The sequence below is a fragment of the Trachypithecus francoisi genome, unplaced genomic scaffold (assembly GCF_009764315.1).
Source record: "Trachypithecus francoisi isolate TF-2019V2 unplaced genomic scaffold, Tfra_2.0 Lachesis_group5, whole genome shotgun sequence".
Lineage (NCBI taxonomy): Eukaryota > Metazoa > Chordata > Mammalia > Primates > Cercopithecidae > Trachypithecus > Trachypithecus francoisi.
This window is the reverse complement of record NW_022681470.1, coordinates 58,520,949-58,547,373: the sequence shown is the minus strand read 5'-3', so window position 1 is coordinate 58,547,373 and position 26,425 is coordinate 58,520,949. Positions and strand designations below refer to the sequence as shown.

The 26,425-nt window shown below is 47.1% G+C and overlaps 1 protein-coding gene and 1 non-coding gene across 14 annotated transcripts in view; both read right to left on the bottom strand.

Moving 5' to 3' along the window:
* Nucleotides 1–26,425, bottom strand: part of NAV1 (neuron navigator 1) — a 288,011-nt gene that overhangs the window by 72,832 nt on the left and 188,754 nt on the right. Inside the window, exon 1 of one of the 13 annotated variants that reach the window (XM_033197737.1) lies at nucleotides 12,839–13,080. The exons of the other annotated variants lie outside the window; for them this stretch is intronic. Within the exon in view, the coding sequence (XP_033053628.1) occupies nucleotides 12,839–12,891 (53 nt within the window). The 5' untranslated portion in view covers nucleotides 12,892–13,080. Of the gene's footprint in view, nucleotides 1–12,838; nucleotides 13,081–26,425 lie in introns of those variants that run through there. 13 annotated transcript variants of the gene reach the window in all.
* On the bottom strand, nucleotides 19,328–19,434 carry LOC117076951. Its single transcript, XR_004434560.1, has one exon. It is a non-coding gene; the product is annotated as a U6 spliceosomal RNA (small nuclear RNA).

The window sequence follows — 26,425 nt, the reverse complement described above, 5'->3', positions numbered from 1 at the left end:
TATGCAATGTAGTTCTTACAGGGGCTCATCAATCCTGTCTCCTAGGATAAACTGCAGTATGTATGCCACAGTGGCTCCAAAATAGACCATTTTAAACGTATTTATGTGATGGTTTTTTCTCTGAAAAGCCACGGCTAAGATATGTGAAGGCCCTTCCTCAGGGAAGTTTCCTTTGGGAAGCTTCCTTCCAAAGCTTTCTCTGCTTGGGGGATGTGAGTTTCCAACTCATTTTCGGATCCCAGACAGAGCTGAGATACTGTACAAGGTAACCTTTAATTTGAGCCCCTCTTTCCCCTCAAAACAACCCCCACATTCTTTCCTAATGTAAAGATTTCCAATAACAGCACAAAACTAGCAGTTAATAATAGGTCCCAACATGTAAATTACAGTGGTCTCCAAAAATAAAGCTTCATGGGGGAAAAATTTGCAAGTTACCACTGTGAGGCAGATGCAGTAAAGAACAGTTTCCTCACACCATGGAAATCTGGATGTCTTTGCACAACTGGCACACAAATATTCTGAACACAGTCCTTAGAAATGATTTTTTTGGTGTAAACCAAATTATGACTTTTCCCTACCTCGCCTCTCTGTCTCCTTCTCCTCAACGAACCTTACAATTAAACACCCAAAGCTTGTTCCTAAGCCTAAGTCTTTCTTTACATTTCTAGAGAGCAATTAAAAAAAAAAAAAAAGGCAAAGCTGTAATCCGTTACCTTCTTAGCACTTTGTCTAAGGTGATGACTGGGACCATGTGTTATTTGTGAAGTTTTCTTTCTTGCCAACCAGCCCATAAATGCTTACATCCTTGAGATCCTTAGAATAAGAGTGCTTGTTAAGGATTTCAAAAGAAGTGCTCCCAAGAGGCCCTCTTAATTCATACATTCTGAATAGCTTCCTCCCCCACTAAGATTCTCTACTCTTTTTATTAATACTACCAAGGAACACTGGGCAGGTTTGTCCAAAGAAATCCATTTAGAAATTCCATGGAATAGAAAGTTCACTTGTCTCTTTAATTCAGGTCTTAAGGAAGGTTGAGTTGTCACTCTCACCATGGGGGGGATCAGTGATCCGGCCTTGGAGGGCTTTGTAATTTTTATAGACCTCTTGCCTTCATCTTTATTTCAGAATTAACCGCTTTCTTATCTTAAGTCATTTAGTTCATGGACTGCTTACTCTTGGTGAAATATCTTTGTTGAGGACTCTGAAGGTTTTCACTTCAGAGAACAGGACAGCTGAATACCACATTGTGCATGGAGGTCAAAGGTCGGCACTGGAGAGAAAACCCAGCTAATGCATTGTGAAAGACCTTCGGTTTTATGGGTGAGTTTTCCATGCATGTGAAAGTAAGCACATCTCTCACCTATTACAGAGCTTTGAACAAAAAAAAAGAACGAAAAGAAAAAGGAATCTTAATTCTTAACCAATAAGTGGATGAAGTAAAGATCTTATTCCAGAGAAACAAACCATACACAGGTGTTCAGGCAAGGTAAAAAGCCACTCATGACATGCCCCAGGCATGACATCCTGCCCACTTACAGATGAAGAATGAATGCAGGAAAGAATAACAGGGAACTGAAAGGATTTAAACTTCTCAAACCTTCACCTGCAAATGCCAGCTTTACCAAACATTTTTGAAAGGCAGACGTTCTACTCAGTTTTTACAGAATCAGGTACTGAAGTGTCTATAGTGCTTTGCAAATATTAATACCTGACCATTTTCGTAACCGGTTATTGCTTTCAACACCCCATGAGATTGGATTGCCATATTTCTGTATCAAATCCTTACTGATGCACTTTCCATTCAGACAAAATTCCATTCTCTCTAAACTGTCTTATACCCATTATGTGCCTCTCAACTGCCAGTGAACTTCATTCTTCTTCAAAGGGGGGAAACTAAGGCTGGAAGATTTGCCCTCAGTCGTGGAACAAATCAGTGAAAAAGCCAGCATTAGATGTTTAGGTGCTTTATCTCTTCAGTGCTAAAAATGCGCTCCAACCTGGGCTGGATATCAAACATATACTTAGCAGGACATCAATCCTTTCCCTGGCTTCTCTGACATGTTATTTTACATATGCTTTCCTCAAGATGCCTCCTGCCACATCACCTCCCCAAGGTTGGAAGGCAGAACAGTTTTTGTTATCTAAAGATACATATCTTAGAGAAAAATAACAATTTTGAGAACACAGGAAATGACTGGCTAGGAAATTACTTTTGGTATTAACATGCTTTTCTTGGGCAACTATGAGTGAAATTCCTGTTCTGAGGCTTTATGATCAGTCTAGGACTTTTGGCATAATCCTTAAAGAAGTCAAAAGAAGGAAGATTGAAATTTAAAGAAGAGAAAGTTAATCAAAATCAAACTGGTTTTGTTTCTAGAGGAGATGCCTTCAGGCAATAGACAGAAATAAAAACATCCTGCTCTTTCTTCCATCCTATTCTGACACAGGGTAGATCCAGACCACTTCTCAATTTAGTAAAGGGGTCCTCACAACTTCACCCCACCCTCCAGCCCTCCTCCAATCTCAGACAGGCAGGCGGGCCAAAAATTCCTGCCTGCCTTTCTGAGATTTGGAGGTGACAGCCCCTCTGGGCATCAACCAAGTGGTAGGTGTGAGTAAATATAAATTTCATCAATTATTACTCCGAAGAGTTGAAAATGAATAAATACAAGCTATGACTTGGGCACTAAAAATATGTCCTCTGTCTCACTTAGGGAGAGCTTATTTAGATCTCATACAGATTTGGACAAAGAAAGACACAGAAAAGACCTAATTTGGTGGCTTGCAAGCCCTTTTTTAAGAAGAGCAATCGTTTTTACTAACACTTTAACCAGAAGTCCTCAATGTATGAAACAGGTAAACACAGCGCTGCTCTGTTTGAAAGGGAGGCAGAGGCACCAAGTCCACCTGCCCCTCTTCCTCCACTCCCCACCCTGACTTGGTCAGCTCTCATACCACGAACAGTTTATCTCAGTCATTTCTCCCCTATCACTGATGCACCAAGTCATCCAGGCAGATGGGTGTTTTTCTGCTTTGGGAGACTTCTGAGGAAGGACTTTTCGTACCTTCCTTAGGCACTCATTACATGTAAAATCCTTGCAGCAGTAGGTCTTTGTTATAAAAAAATTACACATAAAGTTGCCAGTGAACCTCAGTGTCATTCAAAGTACTAAGCTCAATGGAGTTTTTCCTGATACACTTCTGCTTTTCCAACTTGAGTCTTCACACCCATACCTACAGTGCATTATCAAGTCTAGTGTCAGTTTCTTTAAGATGGAGCAAAATTTTAACAACATAAAGCAATCTGAAAGCGAAATCCTCTAGAGTTTTATAATCTCCTCTAACCTTTCAAGTCCTACATATAACTCAGCAATATGCCTTTTCTTTTCTTTTCATTTTGGAGACAGAATTGCTCTGTTGCTCAGCTGGAGTGCACCTTGATGTCCTAGGCTCAAGTGATCCTCCAACCTCAGCCTCCTGAGTAGCTGGGACCACAGGTATGTGTCATCATGCCTGGCTAATTTTGCTTTTTCTTTTCTGGAGAGACTGGGTCTTGCCATGTTGCCCAGGCTAGCAATTTCCCTTTTGAAACATCCAATATAGTCTTTATGGAAACAACTTTCTTTTTATGTTCATATTTCATCAATTTATGTAATAATTAAATTATCCAAGTTCAACTGGCATAAACAGGTTTGGGAGCAAATACAATTCTAGGAAAGCATTCAACTTGATTGGTGGAACAGAAGGATGCAGGCACACTTGAGAGCAGCCTGTTGGCAACAGGTGCTCCGTGTGCAGAAGGCACACAGTCAGAGGGAATAGTGAGCAAGTTGGTGCAAAGGCTGTACTCTATCTGATGCCCAGAACCATTTTGGAAAGACAAAAGTGAAATTCACAAAGCTGAAGATATCATCACAGCTCCCCTTCTGACTTTTGCTGCTTTTCAATATATTTCTCTTTGCTTCACTTCTGAATATTTTGCTAAATGGGGATGAGGAAGTGAGGCTAATAACCGTTACTGCTGATTCATTGGGCTGAAATCACATGGCCAGCATTATTTAACTTTATGACATTATTTCACTGGTAGAATTATTCTCAGTTAGAGAGAGTCTTTTTCTTTTTTTGAAACGGAGTCTCACTCTGTTGCCCAGGCTGGAGTGCAGTGGCATGATTTCAGCTCACTACAACCTCCGCCTCCCAGGTTCAAGCAATTCTCCTGCCTCAGCCTCCCGAGTAGCTGGGATTGTAGGCACCTGCCACCACACCTGGCTAATTTTTGTATTTTTAATAGAGACAAGGTTTCACCATGTTGGCCAGGCTGGTCTTGAACTCCTGACCTCAAGTGATCTGCCTGCCTCAGCCTCCCAAAGTGCTAGGATTACAGGCATGAGCCACCACACTGGGCCAGAGAGAGTCTTAGTTCAACTTTATAAAAGGGACATGGGGTAGCTAAGAGCCCTACCTGAGCAGACTACTACGTCAAAACCAGACACCAAACCCAGGAGTCCCAGCTTCTTTGGGGGCTCCTATAGGCTCCACTGTCTCCCTGGCAAAGCAAATTTTTTTCCAGGGTCTTGTGGCCTCTCTGGGGATCAAAGCTGCTTTTACAATGAATAGCTCTGTGCAAATTCCCAGAATTAGTTTCTCAGATAGCAGGAATGCTCCTAAACCAGGTTGCGCATGAGTAAGCAATGATTTCCTCCCTCCTGCAAGAGGCTCACGGCTAGTTTCTCAGACAGAGGACGTGACAGGCCACTTTTGCCCCCTGCGGTTCTGAGGCCAGGGGTAGAGCTTGGTGGAGGCTGGTAGGTTCCCTGCTGAGGTAACTGAAGTGCAGCAGCCCAGATTCCATCTCCCTTTCTAAACACTCCACACATGCAAATGCTGGAGGAGCACAGCTTTGCCAGAGATTTCCATGTGAAAACCCCAGAAAAGAAACAACTTGAAATATCATGGCAAACATGAGATGCACCCATAAAAGATGAAAGCAATTGCTATAAACCACGTGAAAAAGCTGGTGTTATTACGTATACCTCCTCCTTCACACTGAATTCGTAAGAGTGAGAGGAGGACCCTTTTAATGGGACAAGGAAAATTAATAAATTAACATACTGCTCATACACTGCAAAGGTAATAATTCCAAAACACATTATGAGCACTGAGAAGAGTAGTCTTTATGAAGTTTTCTCAGTCAGAGAGCTGCCTTTCCAGGGAAGGCAATCTACAATCTTCCCCAGGATCAGCTCAACACTAGCCTAGAAGGCATCTGCAAAGTTGTTAGGCATGAATCCCATATATTGGGGACCCACTCCGGTGGGGCCATAAGGAGCTCTGGGTTCTGGAAGAAAGATCCCAGGATAAGCACTCAGTAACAGCTGGCATGGGAATCTGAGTTGGCAACCCAGGACCTGGAAACTACAAGGATGTTTACCTAGAACTTATGAAGAGAGAAGCTTAAATGGGGGAAAAACAGTACAAATTATGGGCACCAAATACATATATAATATAGGAAATGGGAAGAAATGGCAGAAACTTCCAGAACATGAATGTGTAGCATAAGGTAAACAAGAGATTTCATTAGGGAACTTTTTCCAGATAAGAGTGAGGCATCCATTTCCAGGGATCTGATTAACCACTCAAGCACTGCCCTTCAACCACATATCAGAGGGAATAAATAGGAGCAGGATCTAGGATGTGTACCCTGGAACACCCTCTGCTGTCTTCGCCACTGTGTCTAGGGGCAAAATTCCAGAAATCCATGGCACCCAAGAATAAATCCCAAGTATGTGTTCTCCTTCAGGGCCTTTGAGCCACAATTCCACCCCCTGGCAGAAATACTACTTCTGTTTTAAAGCTGTTAAAAACCTATTTTTAAAATCACACAGTTGGCAGATCACCAAAATCAAAACTTGATAGTCTAGTATAGTCTTATAGAAGAATTTAAAATAATCCATGAGAAAATGTTCCAAGCCTGAAAAATAACACTTTCACACACACACCCGCACACAGGCAGGACCATGTGTGTGCGCACTGGGGCAACTGCTTGCACAGTCCCAAGAATGGGGGCCCAGGAGGATGGTGAAGATGACAGAGTGGGATGGGCCATATGTTCCAATTTCTTTATACATTACCTATTGATCCACTGCCCCATCAATTCTCTTCAAGATTTATCTCAGGCCCAGGGCTCTTCTTCTACCTTCATACCTGAAAGTCTCCCTTCTTCCTGAATAGTGTCTCCAAATTTCTTCATTTTTATTTTTTTGAGACAGGGTCACACAGGCTGGAGTGCACTGGCATGATTAGAGCTCACTGCAGCCTCGACCTCCTGGGCTCAAGCAACCCTCCCACCTCAGCCTCCCAAGTAGCTGGAACTAATTTTTTGTTCGGCTAATTTTTTGTATTTTTTTGTAGAGATGGAGGTTTCCCCATGTTTGCCAGGCTGGTCTTGAACTCCTAGGCTCAAGCGATCCACCTGCCTCAGCCTCCCAAAGTGCTGGGATTACAGGCATGAGACACTGGACCTAGTCATTCTCTCCAAATTTCAATGCAGTCTACATTTGAACTTCCATGAGTTTCCCACACTCACTGCCCTCCTAATGTGCTGCTCCTTGACCTGGGCATAAATCTTCCTTTACATTTCTGACTTGCTTACTTCCTATTTCCAGCCACTGTTATTCCCCAATAACTGTTAAATACCCAATTCTATTACAAGTTAATCATAGTGTGGATTGGAATAGGTTGTCTTTTGTTACGTTTTTAGTGATTAACAGAATTTCTTGGCACATAGTAGGCAATGAATAAATACTTGCTGGTGGATTTGCTTCCAATTTATGTACCTGTTATGTTTCAGGTGACGTGATTTAACCTAATCGGAAGGGCTCTGTGTGTGACATGACACAGCATAAATATGGTATGTCCAAAGCTGTACTGCTATATTAGCTCTTACAATGGTATCCTATCAGCTACTTTTTGTCATCATCAAAAGATCATTACTAAGTTCCACATAAACAACACTTGGATAAAATCCCCTAGCCCCTAGAAACTTATAATTGGACAAAACTATCACCATATGGTGAGTAAATATGGGGAAAATATATATAGATATGTCTAAAAGCAAGGCTAGGCATGGTGGCTCACACCTGTAGTCCTAGCAGTTTGGGAGGCTGAGATGGGTGGATTGCTTGAGCCCAGGAGTTAGAGAACAGCCTGGACAACATGGTGAAACCCTGCCTCTACAAAAAAAAAATTAGCTGAGTGTGGTGGCATGCACCTGCAGTCCCAGCTGCTTGGAGGCTGAGGTGGGAGGATTGCTTGAGGCTGGGAGGCAGAGGTGGCAATGAGCGGTGATCGCGCCACTGAACTGTAACATGAGTGACAAAGCCAGACCTTCTCAAAATAAATAAATAAATACAATAAAAGTAACTGAAGGCTGGGGAGCCTCATTAGCAGCTCTTCTTTATAGGAAATGACCATCTCAAAAGGGAACTTGATTTTCAAGCTTGTAGAAAGTACCCAGCTCTTTAGATTTACATTTAGTCTAGGGAGGAATGGCTGTATAGCCAGCCAGAGCTGGGTTTGAATTTCTGTTCCACTACTTACTGACTGACTTAGGACAGGCACTTTCCCTCCCTGAACATATGCGCACATCAGAAAAATGGTCATGTCACCATTAGCCTTCAGGGCAGCTGGCAGAGTAAATAAGATAACAAAGAAAACACCTATAAAGCACCCAGCTTGGTACCCAGGAAATCAGAGGTGGATACACAACTTTCCTCTTCTCCCTTCTTTTGAATAACTCATCCATTATTCAAATGGCACCTGCAACAATACACTAAGGAGGAAAACTGGTTCGTGAGAAAATTCATACTTGCTGTATATCCTTTGTAAGTCCATGGGATATATCAAGCATTCCTTGATTATGCTCAATACTTAAGGACCAGTGGCCAGGCTGTTGTGTATGTGTGTATATATGCATGTGTGTGGGAGGGATATTTGATATTCTTTCTTTTTCAATATTTCTTACCCAATCATGAGTCAGAGCCTTTATGGGATAAAGGCTTCCTAAGATGTAAATGTCCAAGAATTGAGCATTTCTAGGAAATTCCTGAAGCATCCCAAGAAAGTTAGGCTGAGGATGAATTCTCACATCCTACACATGCTCCACAAGTGTAGAATTATTCGATTCTGCTTCTATGGAAAGGGCAAGGGCAAGGACAGCCTAAGGACTCTGTTATTCCATGAACTAAACATGAGCTGACACTGACACCCAGGTCTAGAGGAAACAAGTCAGTGGCACTATCAAAGACCTCCAGATAGGATTCCTCCAGACAGCAGTGAAAAATTCATTCAGTTGTTTGTCTCAGAGGATTCTGTCTTAGATACGAAGTCTGTGTGACTGATGAAGGCACAGTGATGGTGGGTCTAGGCAGAGAAGTTGGAAGATGACACAGAACCTCTCAATTGGGAAAAACTTCCCCCTTTTTCCTCAAATAAGCTCTTGTCCCTCTGGAAAACTCTTAGTTTCTCTTCAAAGCCCTAAAGAAAATGCTACCTCCTCTAGGAAGCTCTCCAGAACCACTCAAAGTATGGCCCCTGCTTGCTTGGCTTTCAGTTACTGCACATATGACCTGGTATCACAGTTACTTGCTGCCTTCTGCCTCCTCCACCAGACTACATCCTCCTGCATTATCCCCTCTCACATTTCTCATGGGTTGAAATAATATATTTAAAGTATTTGCTAACATTGATTGATCTGTTTTCATTGCAAGAAAACATAGCTCCTAAATGCAGGGACTATCGTCTGCCTTACTGCTCACTATTCTATCCCCAGTACCCAGAACTTTGCCTGGCATCTGGGAAGTGCTCACTAGAGTTTGTTGAATGAATGAATGAATGAATGAATGAATACATAAGTAGAGGTCAGCTCCTTAGGGTTCTGTCTGTTTCTCCAGCACCCAGCATAGTGGCTGGCACAAAGTTGTCAGGGAGGAAAGGTTAAATGAACAAAATTGCTTTTTAAAAAATAATCTTTTAAGTTTTAAAAAGTGGTCTATTTTTATGTAAATTGCTATCCAAACCAGGAATGTATAAATATGCCATCCTCATTAGCATAGAATTTGGACTGAATAGAAACCTGAAGATGGGCAATGAAGAATTTAAGCAAAAATTAGAGATATATTCTAAGCTGGGAACTGTTCCATGTATTATACTCATAGGCATCCTCATTGGAGTCCTAGTAAGACGGAAGAAAAAGATGCTAAAAAAACAATCTAAAGAATTTGGGAGAGACTCTTGCTTCTGGGAATGACTTCACGTGGTCATGATTTCACTTATCAAAGCCCACATGTTTAAAGCATTCTGCTCTTCATATTTTCTCATTGTCATTACATCCTAGTAAAGTAGATCAATCAGGAGCTATACCCATTTTTTAGAGAGGAAAACTGAGGCTAGAGGCTATGCAATCTCTGTAAGGTCACAAAGCTAATTAGTAGTGGGGTGAGTTCTAAATCAGGTCAGCTGACTCCAAGTTTAGTAATCTTCCCGCTCCCCACTCGTTGGGTGGCAATTATAATTTTCACTTCATTCCAACTACAGCCCCGGGACAACTCTAAACCTTTGCTGAGGCCGCCAATTACTCTCAACTTCTGCATCTTCAGCATTTAGTATTCCTGGGACCTCAACTGGTATTGGTAAGAATAGTCTCCTTATAGCATAGTAGTTAGGGGTTGGCTTTAGAGTCAGACAGACCTAGGTATGAGGACAAATCCCACTACTGTGATCTTTAGTATGTCTACTTAACCTCCCTGTGCCTCAGTTTCTTCAACTGTGAAATGGGATGATACTAATATATACCTCATATGGTTGTTGTGAAGATTAAATGGAAAAATGGTTACAAAGCACTTAGTACAGGTTGTGTTTTATAGCCTCATGTTAAAATGAGAAAAGGTGATTAGCTGAGATGTTAGACACGGACTGTCCCCCCTATTAAGATGCCTTCTGCTCATTAAGTCCCCCCCTCATTCCTCCCAAGCTCAGGGCAGGGGCTTTGCAGGAAGAAGTTAATCCAGCAAGTGTGGTTTGCCTGTGGTGTGCGTGCCTAGCCCCATAAAACCCTCTAACGAGAGGCAGCTCGTTGGCTTGGCTGTCCCTAGGCATTCTGTCCTCTCACAGAGGCTGAGTTTGTGCCAAGCCGAAGCCCTCTGCCCCAGGGAGTCTCTGTGGGTTGAGTCAGGCAACTGTAGTGAATAAGTCTTGTTCCCACTGATCCCCAGGCTCTAGCTAAGGGTTCTTTCCAGGAGGGAGTCTAGGAGTGCTGAATGGGATAGATGCCTGGACTTCCTGCTTGGAAGACACTGAAGGACAGTGTTCGCTGAAACAGGAAGAGAAGGAGTCTCCAGGAGAGACCATAATGTTTGAGATACACAAGAACAGTGCTTGTGGGCACAGCCTTCCATAATAGATGGAAGAATCCCAGGCATCCAGACAAGAAAGACATCTGCTCTGAAACAATGAAGAGGCCATGGACTGATCACAGCTCACTCATCAAAAGCTGGTCATGGAGATACCTGAGGGCCAATTAAGTCATTCATCCAGATACCCTCACATCTTCCCAGTGCTGCCTCCTTTGGAGTTTAAGGGAAACCTGATCCTGGAGGGTAAGCATCTCTTTGATCCCTGCTGGCCTCAGCGAAACATCATTTACAGGGAAAGTTTTGAGCCCTCCCTAGAGCAAAGGCTTGGGCTAAGCTCTCCCTCTGTGGATTGGAGCCAGGCTAGTTAAATTTTATATGTGAAGTGTGGCAATTCGAGGAATAACCTCCACTTTACAACATCCCCTGTCTCCTTGCCTACCAATAGCAATTGGCCTGAAAGTCTTGGGCTTGGATGGAAAGAAAACCACAGGCCTAACCCAGCTCCACCCTAGCAGGCTGGGTAGGTGTAACATGACCTGCTCCTCAACCTGGGCTATGGCAGACAGGTACCCGCCCTGGCACACCTGCCCAGAAGTCTGTTTCTGGTAAGGAGGTAGATGAGTATTCAATAGCTATGGCCCCAGGATAGGGCACTAAGCTCTCTTTATAAGGGCAGGTTCCCCTGAGATGGAGTTGGGTAGAGGAAGGAGGCAGGGAGAATATCAATTCAAAAGAAAGAATGGGGTAACCTAGAAAAGGCTGTTGAGTAGGAAGGAAAGAATGATAGGCTCAGAGAAAGAGCATTGGGGTCACTTAGAGGACTTGCACACCCTCTGGGCATTGGGGAAGCAAAGAATTTAAGAGTAGAAGCAGTGCAAATATTGTTTGGGTGGCAATTATAATTTTCCTTGGGCACACCCTATGTGAATCTGAAGTAGCCTCTAGGTGGGGTGGCAGAGGTGGAGGAAAGAGAGGAGGTTATGAATAGTTCCTTCCCTTCGCCTTCTCCAGGACCCTGTGGGCTGTCCAGGACTCAGCCCAGGATCTCACCTGAAGTAAGAGGTCCCTACATGGGTCTATTCTCTACTCATCAACTGGTTCCTTTTATGACACCACCATACCTACCAGTCATTTTGGCAAAGTGACCCCAAGGACCCAAGTCACATTCCAGGGGCTGCAGGGCTGCATTCTGTCATGCTACGGTAGGGGAAAAAAGTTTGGGGTCAGCGGGCCTCTGGCTTCCAAGGGGCTCCTGGTGCCCACGGTTTTGCAGGGCAGGAACGGAGGCAGAAGATGCCTCTCTTTTCAGGCCTGGTCCAATTCTTTGCTTTTACCCTAGACCTTTGTGTACACAGTTGCAACTGAGACCCTGGAGGGTACTTGGGGCTCCCTTCGAGGCAATATGAGGAAGCAGGCGCATGTTACAGGGTGCAGGTCTGGGTTGTGTGAGGTTTGAGGTGGGAGTGGCCAGAGCACCAGGCATAGGGCCCAACCTCCAACTTCCCAGGTCTGCGGGAGGCTGAGGGGAAGGAGTGTGTATATGGAATGAGAATAGTGAGGTGGGAAGCCTCCCGTGCCCACCGCCCTGAAAGAAAGCAGAAACCCCAGCCCTCTTTCTCAGGCCCGTGGAATTTCCTAATTCTCCCTTGGAAGTGCAGTTTCCAAGTCAGCTCAGAGAGTCCCAGGGCCAGCTGTGGTTACACTCACTTCCCCTTTATGAAGGAGCCTCTGTGTCTTGCCCTCACCTTACAAGACCAGTCCCTCACTGTGCGTCTCCCCAAATTGCCCGGCTCTCCGATCTTTCACCCTTCCCAGGGTAGAGTACTAGGCTTCACTCTCTCTCGGAGGAATCCAGCCAGCAGTACGGTCACAAATTCAACGTCCCCTCCCTCCCGTTTCATCCTTCCGCCTCCCATCACCTCCTTTCACCCCAGGACGACCCCCGGAGCTTTCCGGAACTAGGGTGACCTTGGCAGGGCCGACCTGGGGCTGCAAGCCCCTCCTCCTTCCATCCGCCTGGTCCCCAGGACCCCCGACCCTCACAGCCCTGGCCCCCACGCGCCACAGCCGCAACCATCGAAGTTCAATCAAGTTGCGCTATTGTCTCAGCTCTGTCCAGGTCTCCTGGGCGCCTAAGCTCCTTTCCTTCCCTTTCCCCTCCCTAGAGCCTTCCACACACCCACTCCCAGCCCCAAATGCCCATAAGCCAAACGTCCAGGAGCTCAGAGGCTCCAGCGGCGCAGGCACTCCTCTCTCTGGCGGAAAAGCGAGAGCGGCCAAGACCCTCCTTCTTGCGGACCCCACACCCACTGCCCCGAGACTGCAGCAGCGGCGGAACTTGGGGGCTGTGGCTGGGCGGGGGGTGCCACAAACCCGAACCCAGCTCTGCGGTCTGGCGGTGAGGCCGGGGGTGTGGGGGCGCTTACCTGCGGGGGAAATTCACTGTCCTTCCGGATCTGGGCAGGGGCAGATGAAGCATCTTCCCCGGCTCAGGCGGCCATTCACCGGGTGGGCACCCAGTGCCCCCCAGGACCGCTCTCGCCCGACACCCGGGAACACCCGAAAAGGTATGAGCTGTGGGCCACGCGGAGGGTCAGAAACCGAACCCTCGCCTGCCCTCCGCTCCCTTTTCTCCCCACCACCCGGGCTCGTACTTACGGCTCCAGCTGTACTTAAAGTGACAGAGCCCCATTTCCCCGCCGCTGACTTCTGTCCTGAGCCCCAGCGATGCAGGCTGCGAGCGGGCTCTTTAACGCCCAGAGCAGGTAGACAAAGAGCCACCGCAGCCTCCTCCGTTCCGGTGGCCTCGGAAGCCTGGAGGTGCCGACGGGGCTAGGGGCTCGACCTCCACCTGGGCTGCTCTGGAATTAACCCCTGGGATGCCAGCTGCGGTCCCTTGGGCTCTCTTACTCACGCTGCACTGGCAGGACGGGGTGTGAGCAGCGAGCCACTTCTCTCTGGGGCACGGGTGGGTAAGGAGTTGGGGAGGCCTGGGCAGAACCTTCTCCATAGAGGGCTTTCTCCCAGCCTCTTCCTGGCTCCTTTCCAGGCTTTTAGAAATTTCTAAAAATCGGAGAATGGGTCAGTGCATTGCCTAAAACAAGGTCCGTGAAGGGGTGTGGTGGGACACGAAGGTCCGATGGGGGTACATATTGCCAGAGGTTGGCTCAGGACCCTTCTGCTCACAGCCGGGAGCCAAGTAGGATGGTGCGACCTTCTGATGTCCTAACAACCTCAGGGGGTGGGGCCTAACATCTCTCCAGCATTCAGGAGACCACAGATTAGGTGAGGTGTGCTTGCTGGGGGAAGACTGTGGGAGAGAAACAACAGCTCACACCACCCAGCGATGTGTGCCTTTATCCAGGACCCATTTTCAGCTGACTGGATAGGAAAAAAACAGTGGGATCCAGTAGCAGGGCCCTCCCATTGGGTTAATCCCCGCTGAGGGTTCTCCTGGTAACTTCACTCTCTTGGTTCCAGAGAAAGGAGCCCTGTTGGGGAATTAGCCTGCTGCCCTCACCCTTGCTTCCTCCAGTTCTCACTCTTGGCTCCTGGAAGGGGTTAAGTGTCTATGGTTGGGTCCCAATCCCAATGTGAACTGGGCAAACTGGGAAGCCTACATTCTAGAGATGGACAAATTATACCTGCAGTTTCTTTAAGTGACAAAAACAACAGCAGCAATTTTTTTAAGCCCCCTAATGTGCTGAACTAAGATGACTTGGGACCACAGAGCAGTAGTCTCTAGCGTTTGGGCAGTTCGATGTGACTGAGCTACACATACAGATCCAGGTCACATGTGTTTTCTTAGGCCTATCTTTCCAGGCCTCAGTTTTTACCGATGTTAAGGGAGAGGTTTGCACTCCTGAACTCCTCCTCCTTGCTCTCACTGCCTTTAAAGAGGTCTGGGTGGTGCTTTGAGTCCTAGGAATAGTCCTTTCCCAAGCCTCCCAGCAATGCAGGCTGTCCCTACTATTTTCAGCCCACAGGTCAATGCACTTTGGGTAACTGGACAGCCCATCTGCCCCTACTACTCTGGCTACCCAATGCCACTGACCTGGGGCTGCAGCTCTGGAGTGATGAACCACAGTTCTTAGAGGGCGGAAAACCTCAGCAGAGGGACCTCCGTTTCTGGAGAATGGAACAGTTTAAGTTGGAGGAAGGGTCTTTGTTTCTGAGATTGGATATTGTGGCCAAGTTTTCCAAATATGCTTGATCAAAGGGGAGTAAAGGGCTACAGTGATCCTAGCACCAATCCCTCAGACTTCCCCCTAGCATAGGGGGTAGACAGACTTTTATTCCCTTTACTCTGTTCTAAGTGGTTTGAGTGGTAAGACTTAGAAAAGATGCATCAGCTCCCAAGCAGACCAGCTCTGAGGGGGAATCAGAGTAAGGCAGATGGTCCTCTCACATATTCTTCCATTTCATTCCAGGATGATGTCCCTGGCCAAGCCCTATCCTGGCTCTCCTGTTCTGATAATGTCCTGAGCCTCCCATCCTCACCACCACCCAAAACAGGGTGAGCACAGTGAGTTCTCTAGGGAGGCTGTGTCCATGCAGCTGTGCTGGAGCTGGCCTGGGTCATCTGGGGAACAGCTTACAGTGACGTGCCATAAGGGATTCTCTTTAGCCTCAGCCAGCATGGAATCCTGAGTAAAATGACTTTGTCTCAGCCAAAGGAATGTCATCAGCAGGGGATGTTTTTCTCCAGATCTAGCTGTAAGCTTTCCATAAGGTTTCCTCCTTTGTGGTTTTCTCGGCAGGGCCTGGAAGGAGGGAGATCTGAGGCCTGAAAGGGGTAGACATAGGGGTTTACTTGGAGGGACAGGGGTCTTGTGCATGGAGCTGAGCTGTTCCTGAACATTCCCTCGCAGCCCCCCAGAGACCATGTGGCTTGATCCCTCATCCTGATACCTGGAGGCCTGCCCACCCTCCCTTCCACCCTCCTCCCGCTGTGTTTCACCTCACACAGGGACTGGAGGAGCAGATCATAAAGAGAACAAGTCTCAGCCAGTAGCTCAGCTCAGGGAAGAGGCTGTCAGCTGAGTCCCCACTGAGCATTCTGGGGTATAGGGTCTGTACACCACCTCCTTGGGACTGATTCCTGAGATGCCAGAACCCAACAGAAGGCGAGGTTCCTGCTATAGGTTCCTCTTTCCTTCTTGATGAGGAGGGTAAGTCCCACAGTAGTGTCTACCTTACTGCTTGGTGGAGGTTATGGTGGGCTTTTATAGGGGAAGGAGCAGGATCCCAGAAGCGTTGCTACTTAAATAAATAACATGCAAATTAGCACCTGCTATTTTCAGTCCACAGGTCAAGGCACTTTGGGTAACAGGCAGCAGCACTGAAGAGAAATGCTGTCTGGGAGTTTTTTGTGAAAATATGAAAACACAGCCTCCCCTGTCAATGGGGAGCTCCATGCTTGAAGGGGCCCTGACCTTGCCTGTCATGAGGGTGTGGCAGAGTGGAAGGGATATAGTGGCACAGTTGCCTTGACTGCAGTCAGAATGGGGTATAGGGGACGGCCAATGCAGGGGTGACTCTGAGCATGACTGTAGCCTGGGGCGCAGGGAGTTGGGGACAGCTGAGGGACACATGGTAGAAGGGGATGACACCTGCTGAAAGGGAGCTGGGAGTCAGGCACTTGTCCAGAAAGAAAACCCAGCCAAAGAGGGAGAGAGGAAAAAGGACTGTCTATCTCACATAGGCTTCCTCTGTGCTCCTGTGGGGCTTATCTTCAAAGAGCCTTTAGGAGCCATGATCTCATTTGTCTCCCATGCCAGCACTCTCACAGCAGCTCTTTACAAGGGGTAAACTGAGGCATAGAAAGTCCAGGAAATGTCCAAAGCAGAGGGCAGAACGCACACTAATATGCATGAGGTCCCTCAGCCAGATTCCTGGGAGGGCGTAATTCCTTCTTCCTTCCCACACCTTCCCCACCTCAAAGGATCTCTGGAGTCACCTTGGCTGAGGCCCAGGGTTCTTTTGGCTAAAGTTTCATTTCCAACAGAGACATCGAAAGATAGTTTATGGGAGGCTCTCCTTGTCTCCTGGACAACAATCTCAGAGGTTGATGTGGTTGGTTAGAATGGGGTAAGAAAAAAAGGGAAAGACTTGAGAGGCAGTTTGGTGTGCTCTGAATTCCAGTGTCACTTGCCTGAGGGTTTGTGGGTTCCAGGGTCACCTGTCTGGAGCCTGATCACATGCCCCATTTCCTGGTGAGCCCCAGAAATGAGATCCTTGAGGGGATTAGGGTCCCAGGGTAGGTATCCACAACTCTGTCCATTGACCTGCCCTCATGTCTTCTTGTTCCCATCAATCATGAGGCTATTTCATTCCTTAGATGGAAAAGCCCATCCTTCCACAAGTTTTGGCCAGTCAGAGAACGTCCCCCTGGGCCTGTGGGTGATAGCTGGGCCTGTGACTCCCCTGCATCCTAGCCAGGCCTGGTTGACAGCATAACGGCAGAGGCAGGACAATGGGCATTTTATAGCAGAGTGATTAAAAAGAGAAAGAATTAAATCAGAATGGAGGGGCAGGGAAAGGAAAGAGAAAGGAATTGGGAGAGGGACTTCAGTGAATTAACCCTTTCCATACGGTGGCAGGATCAATGGGGAATTACCTGGCCACATCCTTAATCCCAGCTTTCAAAAACCTACTCTCAGATGCCCCATTGACCCAACTGAATCCTGAGGGAATCATCTGTCATGACCTTGACAGCTGTCTAGGAAAATAATTTCCAGTCTCTGTGTGGCAGAAGTTTTCAAAGCATATTCACATGTATGAGTTTATTCTATTCTCAGACAACCTAAGCAGGTATTATTATACTTGCTTCAGAATATTAACAGCAAGAAAGATTAATAATAGAGTGGCCTAGTTTGGCCACAGGTTTAGAAGCCACAATGACATTGGGTCCAGGTCCAGGCAATGGATTTCTTTACCATTAGCAATGCCTGTGTCTTCCAGAGTTCCTCATGCATGAGTGTGGGGAGCTTCTCTCCTTTCCTGGACCAGCATGACTGCTGTCTTTCCTCCTCAATCTCCAGGCCCTTCCTGCAGGAAATGCCAGGTACCCTGGATCAGACCCAGTTCATGTGGTCAGAAAATCCAGAACGTTCGAGCCAAAAAGGACTTTAGAGAGCATCTAGTTCAAACCCCTCATTTTCACAGAGGAGAAAATTAGGCCCAGACAGGGCAAGTGACTAGCTCAAGGCCCCTCCACACAACTCAGGTGTCTTGATTCCTGGGGCAGACTTCTTTTCATCAGTCAATGGCACCACTTCTTGCCACTCCCTCCCTGGGGCTAGTGTGGGGCTCAGATGGACAGGTTTGGAAGGTAGATAGGAGAGTTTGAACTGGGGTCACTGGGAGTCAACAGATGCACAGTGGAGTGTTCCAAAGCTCAGCCCTAATCCCAGCTGAGATTTCTCTGGGGTAGCAAGTCAGCCAGCTGGAGGAAGGGGTCCTGGTCCCAGCTGTGTTTCTGTTCAACAAATATTTATATAACCTTCAAGGAGACCTGCCTTTCTCACCACCCCCACAGTTGGGAGGGGCAGGAGAGAGGGTAGACCCTCCACATCTTGTATAGTGAGCTACCGTCTCAGTAGTCCTAGCTGATTATCCTGCTTTCAGTATCCTAACACATCAGTGGCTTTGTGTGCTTCTGAGAACATGAGACAGAGGACCATAGGAAGGGGTAGGGGAGAGGGGCTGCCCCTCCAGTAAGGGCCTGATGGACCCTCACCCGGGGTCACTGGGCAGATGCCAGGGTGTGTGTGAGTGTGTGTGTGTATGCATGTATACAAACCCTCCACCTCAAGAGGCCAGGAGCAATCATTTCAGATCAGCTTAAGCACCCATTCCACTGTACTCCATTGCTAATTTGGATCCCATATCTCTGTGAAACAGAAATGAAACCTCATACAAATGTACTGAGAAAGTACTGTAAATGATCTCCTTCTTCTTCTCCTTCTCCTTCTCCTTCTTCCTCCTCCTCCTCCCTTCTTCTTCCTCTTCTTCTTTTTTTTTTGAGACAGGGTCTTGCTCTGTCACCCAGGCTGGAGTGCAGTGGCATGAACACGGCTCACTCCAGCCTCAATCTCCAATCGCTCAAGTGATCCTCCCACCTCAGCCTCCAGAGTTGCTGGGACCACAGGTGCAAGCCACCACAATCAGCTAGCTTTAAAACTTTTTGTAGAGAAAGGGTCTCACTGTGTTGCCGAGGTTGGTCTCGAACTCCTGGGCTCAAGCAATCCTCCCGCCTAAGCCTCCCAAAGGGCTAGGATGACAGGTGTGAGCCATCACACCTGGCCAATGTTATGTTCTTTAATCCTCAAAACCATCTCCCCACCTCCACTTCTATCCCTGGTGTGAGCCACCATCTGCTCTCACCTAGCTAACTGCAGCAGTCTGCTTTCCATGCTTCCTGGTTCCCCTGGTGTCCCTGTGGTCTGCTCTCCTCAGCGTAGCCAGACAGACCCTTTGCAAAACATGTTGGATCACATCGTCCCTCGCCCTGAAGTCCTCCAGTGGCTTCCTCGCTCTTAGAAGAAAAGCTAAAGTCCTCAGCCTCTGGCTACCTGGGACCTCATTTCTGGCCACTTGCCCCCTTGCTAACGCTCCTTCAGCCACAGTGACCTCCCTGCAGTTCCTTGAACTTATGCTGATTCCTGCCTCTGGGCCTTTGCATATACTCTTCTGTCTGCCTGGACAGCTCTCTCCCCAGTTATCTGCATAGTTTATCAAAGAAGCCTTCCCTGACTACCCACTCTCAAATACCCACTACCCTATCACTCTCTGCCCCTTACCCTGCTTTATTCGTCCTTATGACACACAGCACCACCTAATCTATTGCATGTTTATTTGTTGGCTTGTTCGCCATTTCTTTTACTCTCTTTCTTAAATTTGATAATTTTTTTTTTAATACAGAAGGTTTCACAAATTTGGGTGTCATCCTTGCACAGGGGACATGCTAATCTTCTCTGCATTGTTCCAATTTTACTATATGTGCTGCCAAAGCGAGCACTGCCATTTCTTTTTTGTTTTGTTTTTTGAGACAGAGTCTCGCTCTGTTGCCCAGGCTGGAGAACAGTGATGTGATCTCGGCTCACTGCAACCTCTGCCTCCTGGGTTCAAGCGATACTCATGCCTCAGCCTCCTGAGTAGCTGGGATTACAGGCACATGCCACCATGCCCGGCTAAGTTTTGTATTTTTAGTAGAGAAAGGGTTTTGCCATGTTGGCCAGGCTGGTTTTGAACTCCTGACCTCAAGTGATCCACCCGCCTCAGCCTCCCAAAGTGCTGGGATTACAGGTGTGATCCACCATACCCGGCCATTTCTTTTCATACATGAGTAAAGAGTAATGCCTATTTTTCCTCCTGCCACATCTGCAGTGTATGGTAAATATTAGGTGGTCTACAAGTGTTTATCGAATGTATGAGCAAATATCACAAGGTGGGCATTTCTTTCAGATAATGACACCAAAGCACAAAGAGGCTAAGTAATGCACATAGGTAGTGAGTAGCAAACCGAAAATTATATCCAGGCCAGTTGGGCTTGAATGTTCCATCTACTTTGCTACTCTACCTCCCAAGAGCAGGAAACTAACCACAAGGACTTGTGGAGATAAAAGAGATTGTATAAGCCAGCCATGGTGGCTCACGCCTGTAATTCCAGCACTTGGGGAGGCCAAAGTGGGTGGATAGCTTGAGCCCAGGAGTTTGAGACCAGCCTGGGCAGTATGGTAAAACCCTGCCTCTACAAAAACAAAACAAAACAAAAAACAAAAATTAGTGTGTATTTTAAAATTTAAGAATTAGCCTGTACTACATTTTAAACTTAGCACGGATTAAAAATAGCATGGTGGTGCTTGCTTGTAGTCCCAGCTACTTGGGAGGCTGAGGTGGGAGGATTGCTTGGGCCCAAGAAGTCAAGGCTGCAGTGAACCATGATTGTGCCACTGCATTCCAGTCTGGGTGCCAGAGTGATGCTTGTCTCAGAAAAAGAGAGAGAGAGAGAGAGAGACGAGAGAGAGAGAGAGAGAGAGGAGAGAGAGAGAGAGAGAGGAGAGAGAGATTGTATAGCTGTTGCCTTCCAAACTTCAGGAGTATCTGATCAGAGCTGGCGAAGGGTGGTATCTCTTAGTTGGAACCTCACACAGGGAGCTCCTTTTCCTGGCTAAATCCAGAAAACAGGGAACATCAGAGGAAAGTTCACTCCAGCATGGGCACAGGGTAGCTGGCTATCCCCCAGGGCCCCTCTTGGAGGCTCATTGTGGCTTGGAAAGGGGCAGTGACAGCCAGATGATAAGCTCTGTCCCTGATCTTCTAATAACACTCAGCAGAATGTCAGCAGTCCTGGGAACCCCAACTGCTGGAAGTCCCACCACCTGAAATTGTCCATATGGCCATGTGTGTGTAGATAGTGTCATTCCTGAACTGCCGTTTGTCATCAAACCCACAGGGGCCAAGACAGAAGCCAGACATCAAAGTAGAGGAAGAATGAGAGATTGAGGCTGGGGAGAGGGGCTGGAAGAGGGTGAGCAGTCAAAGAGGGCAGGATCTAGGTCAGAGATTTATTCCTGTCTCCCAAGCTGGAGAAGTCCCAACAAGAAAGAGAAAAGGCATGACACAGACCCCTTTAAGTAGGAGCTGGCCAAAGGAGAAGGGGTGTAGGCTGGTGAGAATACACTAGCCCTGCTCTGGGTCACACCCCACCCCCGCCAGGCTGAGCACAAGGTCACTCATCTTGCTCTGGACAGGCCCCTCCACCTCTCACACACTCTCTTTGCCTGTCTGGTTGCCACACACCCCCTGCACATCGGCGGGCCTGTGTCCTCAAACAGTTGATCTTGTGCACACACAGCCTCTTTGTATCCAGCCACCTCTCACACACATGTTCGGATGGGTCTCACACAGTATCTGTCTGTCTCTCATTTCCACTGCTTGGCGTGCACATCACGAACGCGCTGACTCTGTTTTTCTACTGCACATGCCCCCGCGTCAGCCTCTCCTACCTTGTCTCTCCGTGATCCTGCCCTGCATATTCAGTGAGTGTTGATCTGCCTCCAATGCAGCTATGTGCTTTCAGTCTCTATGGGCCCGACTCTTTCCTCTGGCCTGCTTTGCAAATCTATACTTTTATGCCTCTTCCTGTGTTTGTTCCACTGTCACACCGATATATAGATAACAACCATTCAGTCCTTCAGCATCTTTGGACCCCTAAACCTTTATACTTCACTAGGTAGTTCCCTCTGCCTGGCCTGCTGGCTTTTCTTCAGCTGCAGTGAATGGCCTTTTACTGCCTGGCCAGAGACATCTGATAGCCCAGAGGCCAGAGCTGGCCCCTCGTGAACATCCTGGGACAGCTCAGCCTTTGAGCTGGAGGCAAACAAGGACTTGTATTCACACAGGCTTAGGTTGCTCCTTCTGCCCTTGGACCAGAGTTCCTGACTGTGGGTACTTTGTGGCTCCCCAAAGCAAGACTCTATCCTGGAAGATGGAGAGGTCATGTAAGGACATTCCAGGAGGGGGTCTCTAACAATGATTCATTGGTCAGTCGACAGCATGGCCTGACAACCTACACTGCTAGGTGTTGAGGGGAAACAGAGAGAGAGAAGACAGAGTCTCTGTCCTTGGGAAGCTCCTACTCCAGTGGAAGGCCTGTGATCCCTGCCCCTGACATGCTCACAGGCTTCCGGGACACAAGGGCTGCACACAGAGGGAAAGGCTTCAAGGAGCACATGGTGAGGCAGCAGGTGTACTGGAACGTGCGCAGAATGTCGGGGAAAGAGGCCTGGGTTCTGTTCTGGTGGGGCCACTTTGAGTTATGTGATCCTCCCAAGCCAGTTAATCCAAGTTCCAATTTCTTCACTTGTAAATTGGGTGGGGGGTGGGGGAGAGAATATCTAATTCACATTAAATAAGATAATGCCATATTAGTGTGTGCAAACCGTGCATGCTAGAATCATAAAAGTGCAAATTACTGCAGTACGTGTTATGCACACAAGTGCCAGGACAACCCAGAGTCCAGTGGGATGAATCAGGAAAGGCTCCCTGGAGGGAGGGGATTTGGCAAAGATGGGTGGGCAACTGGACATCACCAACCAGGTGGAATAGTTGGCCATAGATGATGGCCTTTGTAGCTTTGGTTTTCTAGGAGCAACCAAGAGAAGGGATGGATGTAACATTTACTGACACCTGCTGCATGCCAAGTGTTATTTTTTCACATGGAGCCTGATCTCAGCTCACTGCAACATCCACCTCCCAGGTTCAAGCAATTATTGTGCCTCAGCCTCCCGAGTAGCTGGGACTACAGGAGCCCACCACCAGGCCCAGCTAATTTTTGCATTTTTAGTAGAGACGGGGTTTCACCATGTTGGCCAGGCTGGTCTCGAACCCCTGACTTCAAGTGATCTGCCTTGGCTCCCAAAGTGTTGGGATTACAGGCGTGAGCCACTGTGCCCGGCCACCAAGTGCATTACATACATTATATTTCACTACATGCTAACAACAATCCTATTGCCATATTCATATTCTCGCTTAAAATAGATAAACAGCTTTCCCAGAGACTCAGAGCTGGGATCTGAACACCAGGCCTATCATATTTGCAAACTTGTGTTCTTTCTGTAATATCAGACTACATGGAATTTCCAGGTACCACACAAGCTCTGCTGGCTTACCGTAGAACATAAGGAGAAGGTTGACAATTAAAGAGAGGAGACAGTGGACAGGTAGACAGGTGGGCAGAGCTGGTGGGGGAAAAGCCAAGATCCTCTCAACAGCTTCCTTGACCCTTACACATCCTGACTGTCAACCACATTGCATGTCATCACACTAGGTGGAAACTCCAGCAACTCAATTGTAGGTTACTAGGACACACTAGAGGGAGGACCACTCCTTAGCTAGCATTAGTTGCCATGGCAACCAGAATATATCCAGCAGCCCCTCTGGAATACCTGGCTTACTCCAACCTTTCACTAACCCTGTTGGGTTTGAACAGACACTGTTATCCAGATTAACGCTGCATAGACTGAGGGGTGCTGCCCACTATTTTAAAAATTAAGGAGGCTGGGCACAGTGGCTTACCCCTGTAATCTTAGCACTTTGGGAGGTCCAGGGAGGATTGGGGATTGCTTGAGCCCAGAAGTTTGAGACCAGCCTGGGCAACATAGTGAGACCCTGTCTCTACATTTTTTGTTTGTTTGTTTGTTTGAGATGGAGTTTTGCTCTTCTTGCCCAGGCTGGAGTGCAATGGCGTGATCTCCGCTCACTGCAACCTCCACATTCTGGGTACAAGCGATTCTCCTACCTCAGCCTCCCAAGGAGCTGGGATTACAGGTGCCTGCCACCACACCAGGCTAATTTTTTGTATTTTTAGTACAGACAGGGTTTCATCGTGTTGGCCAGGCTGGTCTCAAACTCCTGACTTCAGGTGATCCACCTGCCTCAGCCTCTCAAAGTGCTGGGATTACGGGCATGAGCCACTATGCCTGGATTTCTAAAGAAAATTGTAAATATTAGCCAGGTGTGGTGATGTGTGCCTGTAGTCCCAGCTACTCAGGAGGCTGAGGTGGGAGGATCATGTGAGCCTAGGAGGTAGAGGCAGCCATGAGCCGTGATTACACCACTGAACTCTAGCTTGTGCAACAGAGTGAGATCCTGTCTCAAAAAAAAGGAGTGTTTTGAGAGCCAGTTCACATCTGACCCAGGAATCTAACTCCATATCTTCCTCTCGTCTTTCCTTCCCATCTTTCCTCTTTATAACTGGTGGTGTTTGTGTCCCACCTATGCCCCTCTGCAGTCACTTTTCCCGTATGTGCTGTCTGAGCACAACTGCAGGTACCTGTGACTCAGACTCAGGGATTCCTCTCAGCCTATGTGCAACAGGCTTGAAACACAGACCCAATGCCCTCTAGGAGCTGCTTGCTCTCAGTCAATAATGAATGGAAGCTGACATATAAATACCCATGCTTCCTTGACCTTCTGGTGGGGCAACATTGAGGTGTATTCCACGTCATCTCCTAGAAATCCGTAAGCCCCAGTTGCCCACAGCAGTAACCTGCACATGAACATAGCCTGTACTGGCTTCCTTCTCTTCCCTGACTCACTTTCCCACTCCTATCAGCACTTTCTGGGCACCTGCCAAATAAACCACTTACACCCAAATCCTTGTCTCAAGGTCAGCTTCTGGGGACCCAGCCCAAGACATTCTTCATATGCAAGAAACGTGTTTGAGTGAGGGACTGACAGCCCAATTAGCCAAGTCATGATGGGAAAGAGGTCATGGCCGCTTGTGTGATTCTGTGTGCAGTGAGCTTAGCTATTTGCACAACAAGCACATGCTGTTCTCAGCCCAGACCCCAAACCACAGATGGGCACCATTTGCTGCACGAGAACATTGTGTGAACAGGTAAAAATGGGTCAGGACAAATCCATCTTTCTTGGCAAACAACTTATTATGTCATTCTTCCTGTGAGGATCAGAAAGATCATTTTCAAGCATGAGGGTTAATACATTCTTTGTCAAAGAATGTATTATCGTCCAGAATGTGTCTGTGACAACTCAGGTCCAGCAGCTTGCTAATGTCTATCATCAAATGGCTGATGGAGAGCCAGCATTTGTTAAGCATTTATGATATCTAATGTAAGAGCAGTAACTAATTTAATCCTCACATCAATCTTACAGAGTAGGCACCACTTCTCTCCACAGTTTTCAGCTGAGGAAACAAGCAGAGGGAGGTGAAAAACTCATCCAAACTCAAAGAGCTAGGAAGGAAAAGAGGCAGGATACAAACACAGGCAGCCTAGCTGTGAGTCTTCACTCTAAACCATGCTATGGCTCTGCTCATCTGTGGTATGCCTGTGTTGATAAGCCTGTTCTCAAAAGTCTGTTTATTTAACTGCACGTTACAGGATTAAAAGACTATCAAGACTGTGTTGCGAAGCATTCCTTGAAATGTAAGTCAAAGCCCAAATTTAATGTCCTCATCTTCCAAGATGAAGAAACCTTATTTTGATACTCTAGCAACCCCTAATTAAGACTGAAGCCATCAGCTAAATGAACAGAACATTATGTTGAGATCAGAATAATAGATTTCTATTTTATTTTATTTTATTTTTTGAGATGGAGTTTTGCTCTTGTTGCTCAGGCTGGAGTGCAATAGCGTGATCTTGGCTCACTGCAACCTCTGCCTCCCGGGTTCAAGCGATTCTCCTGCTTCAGCCTCCCAAGTAGCTGGGATGACAGGTGCATGCCACCATGCTGGCTAATTTTGTATTTTTGGTAGAGATGGGGTTGTATCATGTTTTTGTTGGTCAAGCTGGTCTCAAACTCCTGACCTCAGGTGATCCACCCACCTCGGCCTCCCAAAGTACTGGGATTACAGGCATGAGCCACCACACCCAACCAGAATAATAGATTTCAAACTGACAGCTCTTTATACTTTTCAAAGCACTCTTACTATTCTTTTCCATTTGATCTTCTTAAGGCAAAAGTGATTACCTTTTTTACAAATGAACAATAAGATCAGAGAGGACAGGTGACTTGCTCAGTGCCACAGCAAGTTAGAGGTGTGCTTAGGATTGAACTCCAGATCTCAGAATTAGCCCAGTGCTTCTTCCCCTACACCACAGAGAAGCATCAGCCAAGGCTATGTATATGAATCTGGAGTCAGCATTCTAATTGTTAGATATTATCTTCAATGAAGCAACAGCCATCGTCTACTTCAACTACATACTGCTTCCTTTACATATGGACCCAGTAAGTATCCTACCTTTCTATTTTATGTTAATTTTTAAAATTTAAATTTCTAGAGACAGGGTCTTTGTTGCCCAGGCTGGTGTGCAGTGGTGTGATCATAGCTCACTGCAGCCTCAACTCCTGGGCTCAAGGGATCCTCCCTCCTCAACCTCCTGAGTAGCTGGGAGGGACCATAGGCACGCGCCACCATGCCCAGCTAAGTTTTAATATTTTTTTTGTAGAGACAGTGTCTTGCTATGTTGCCCAGGCTAGTCTCA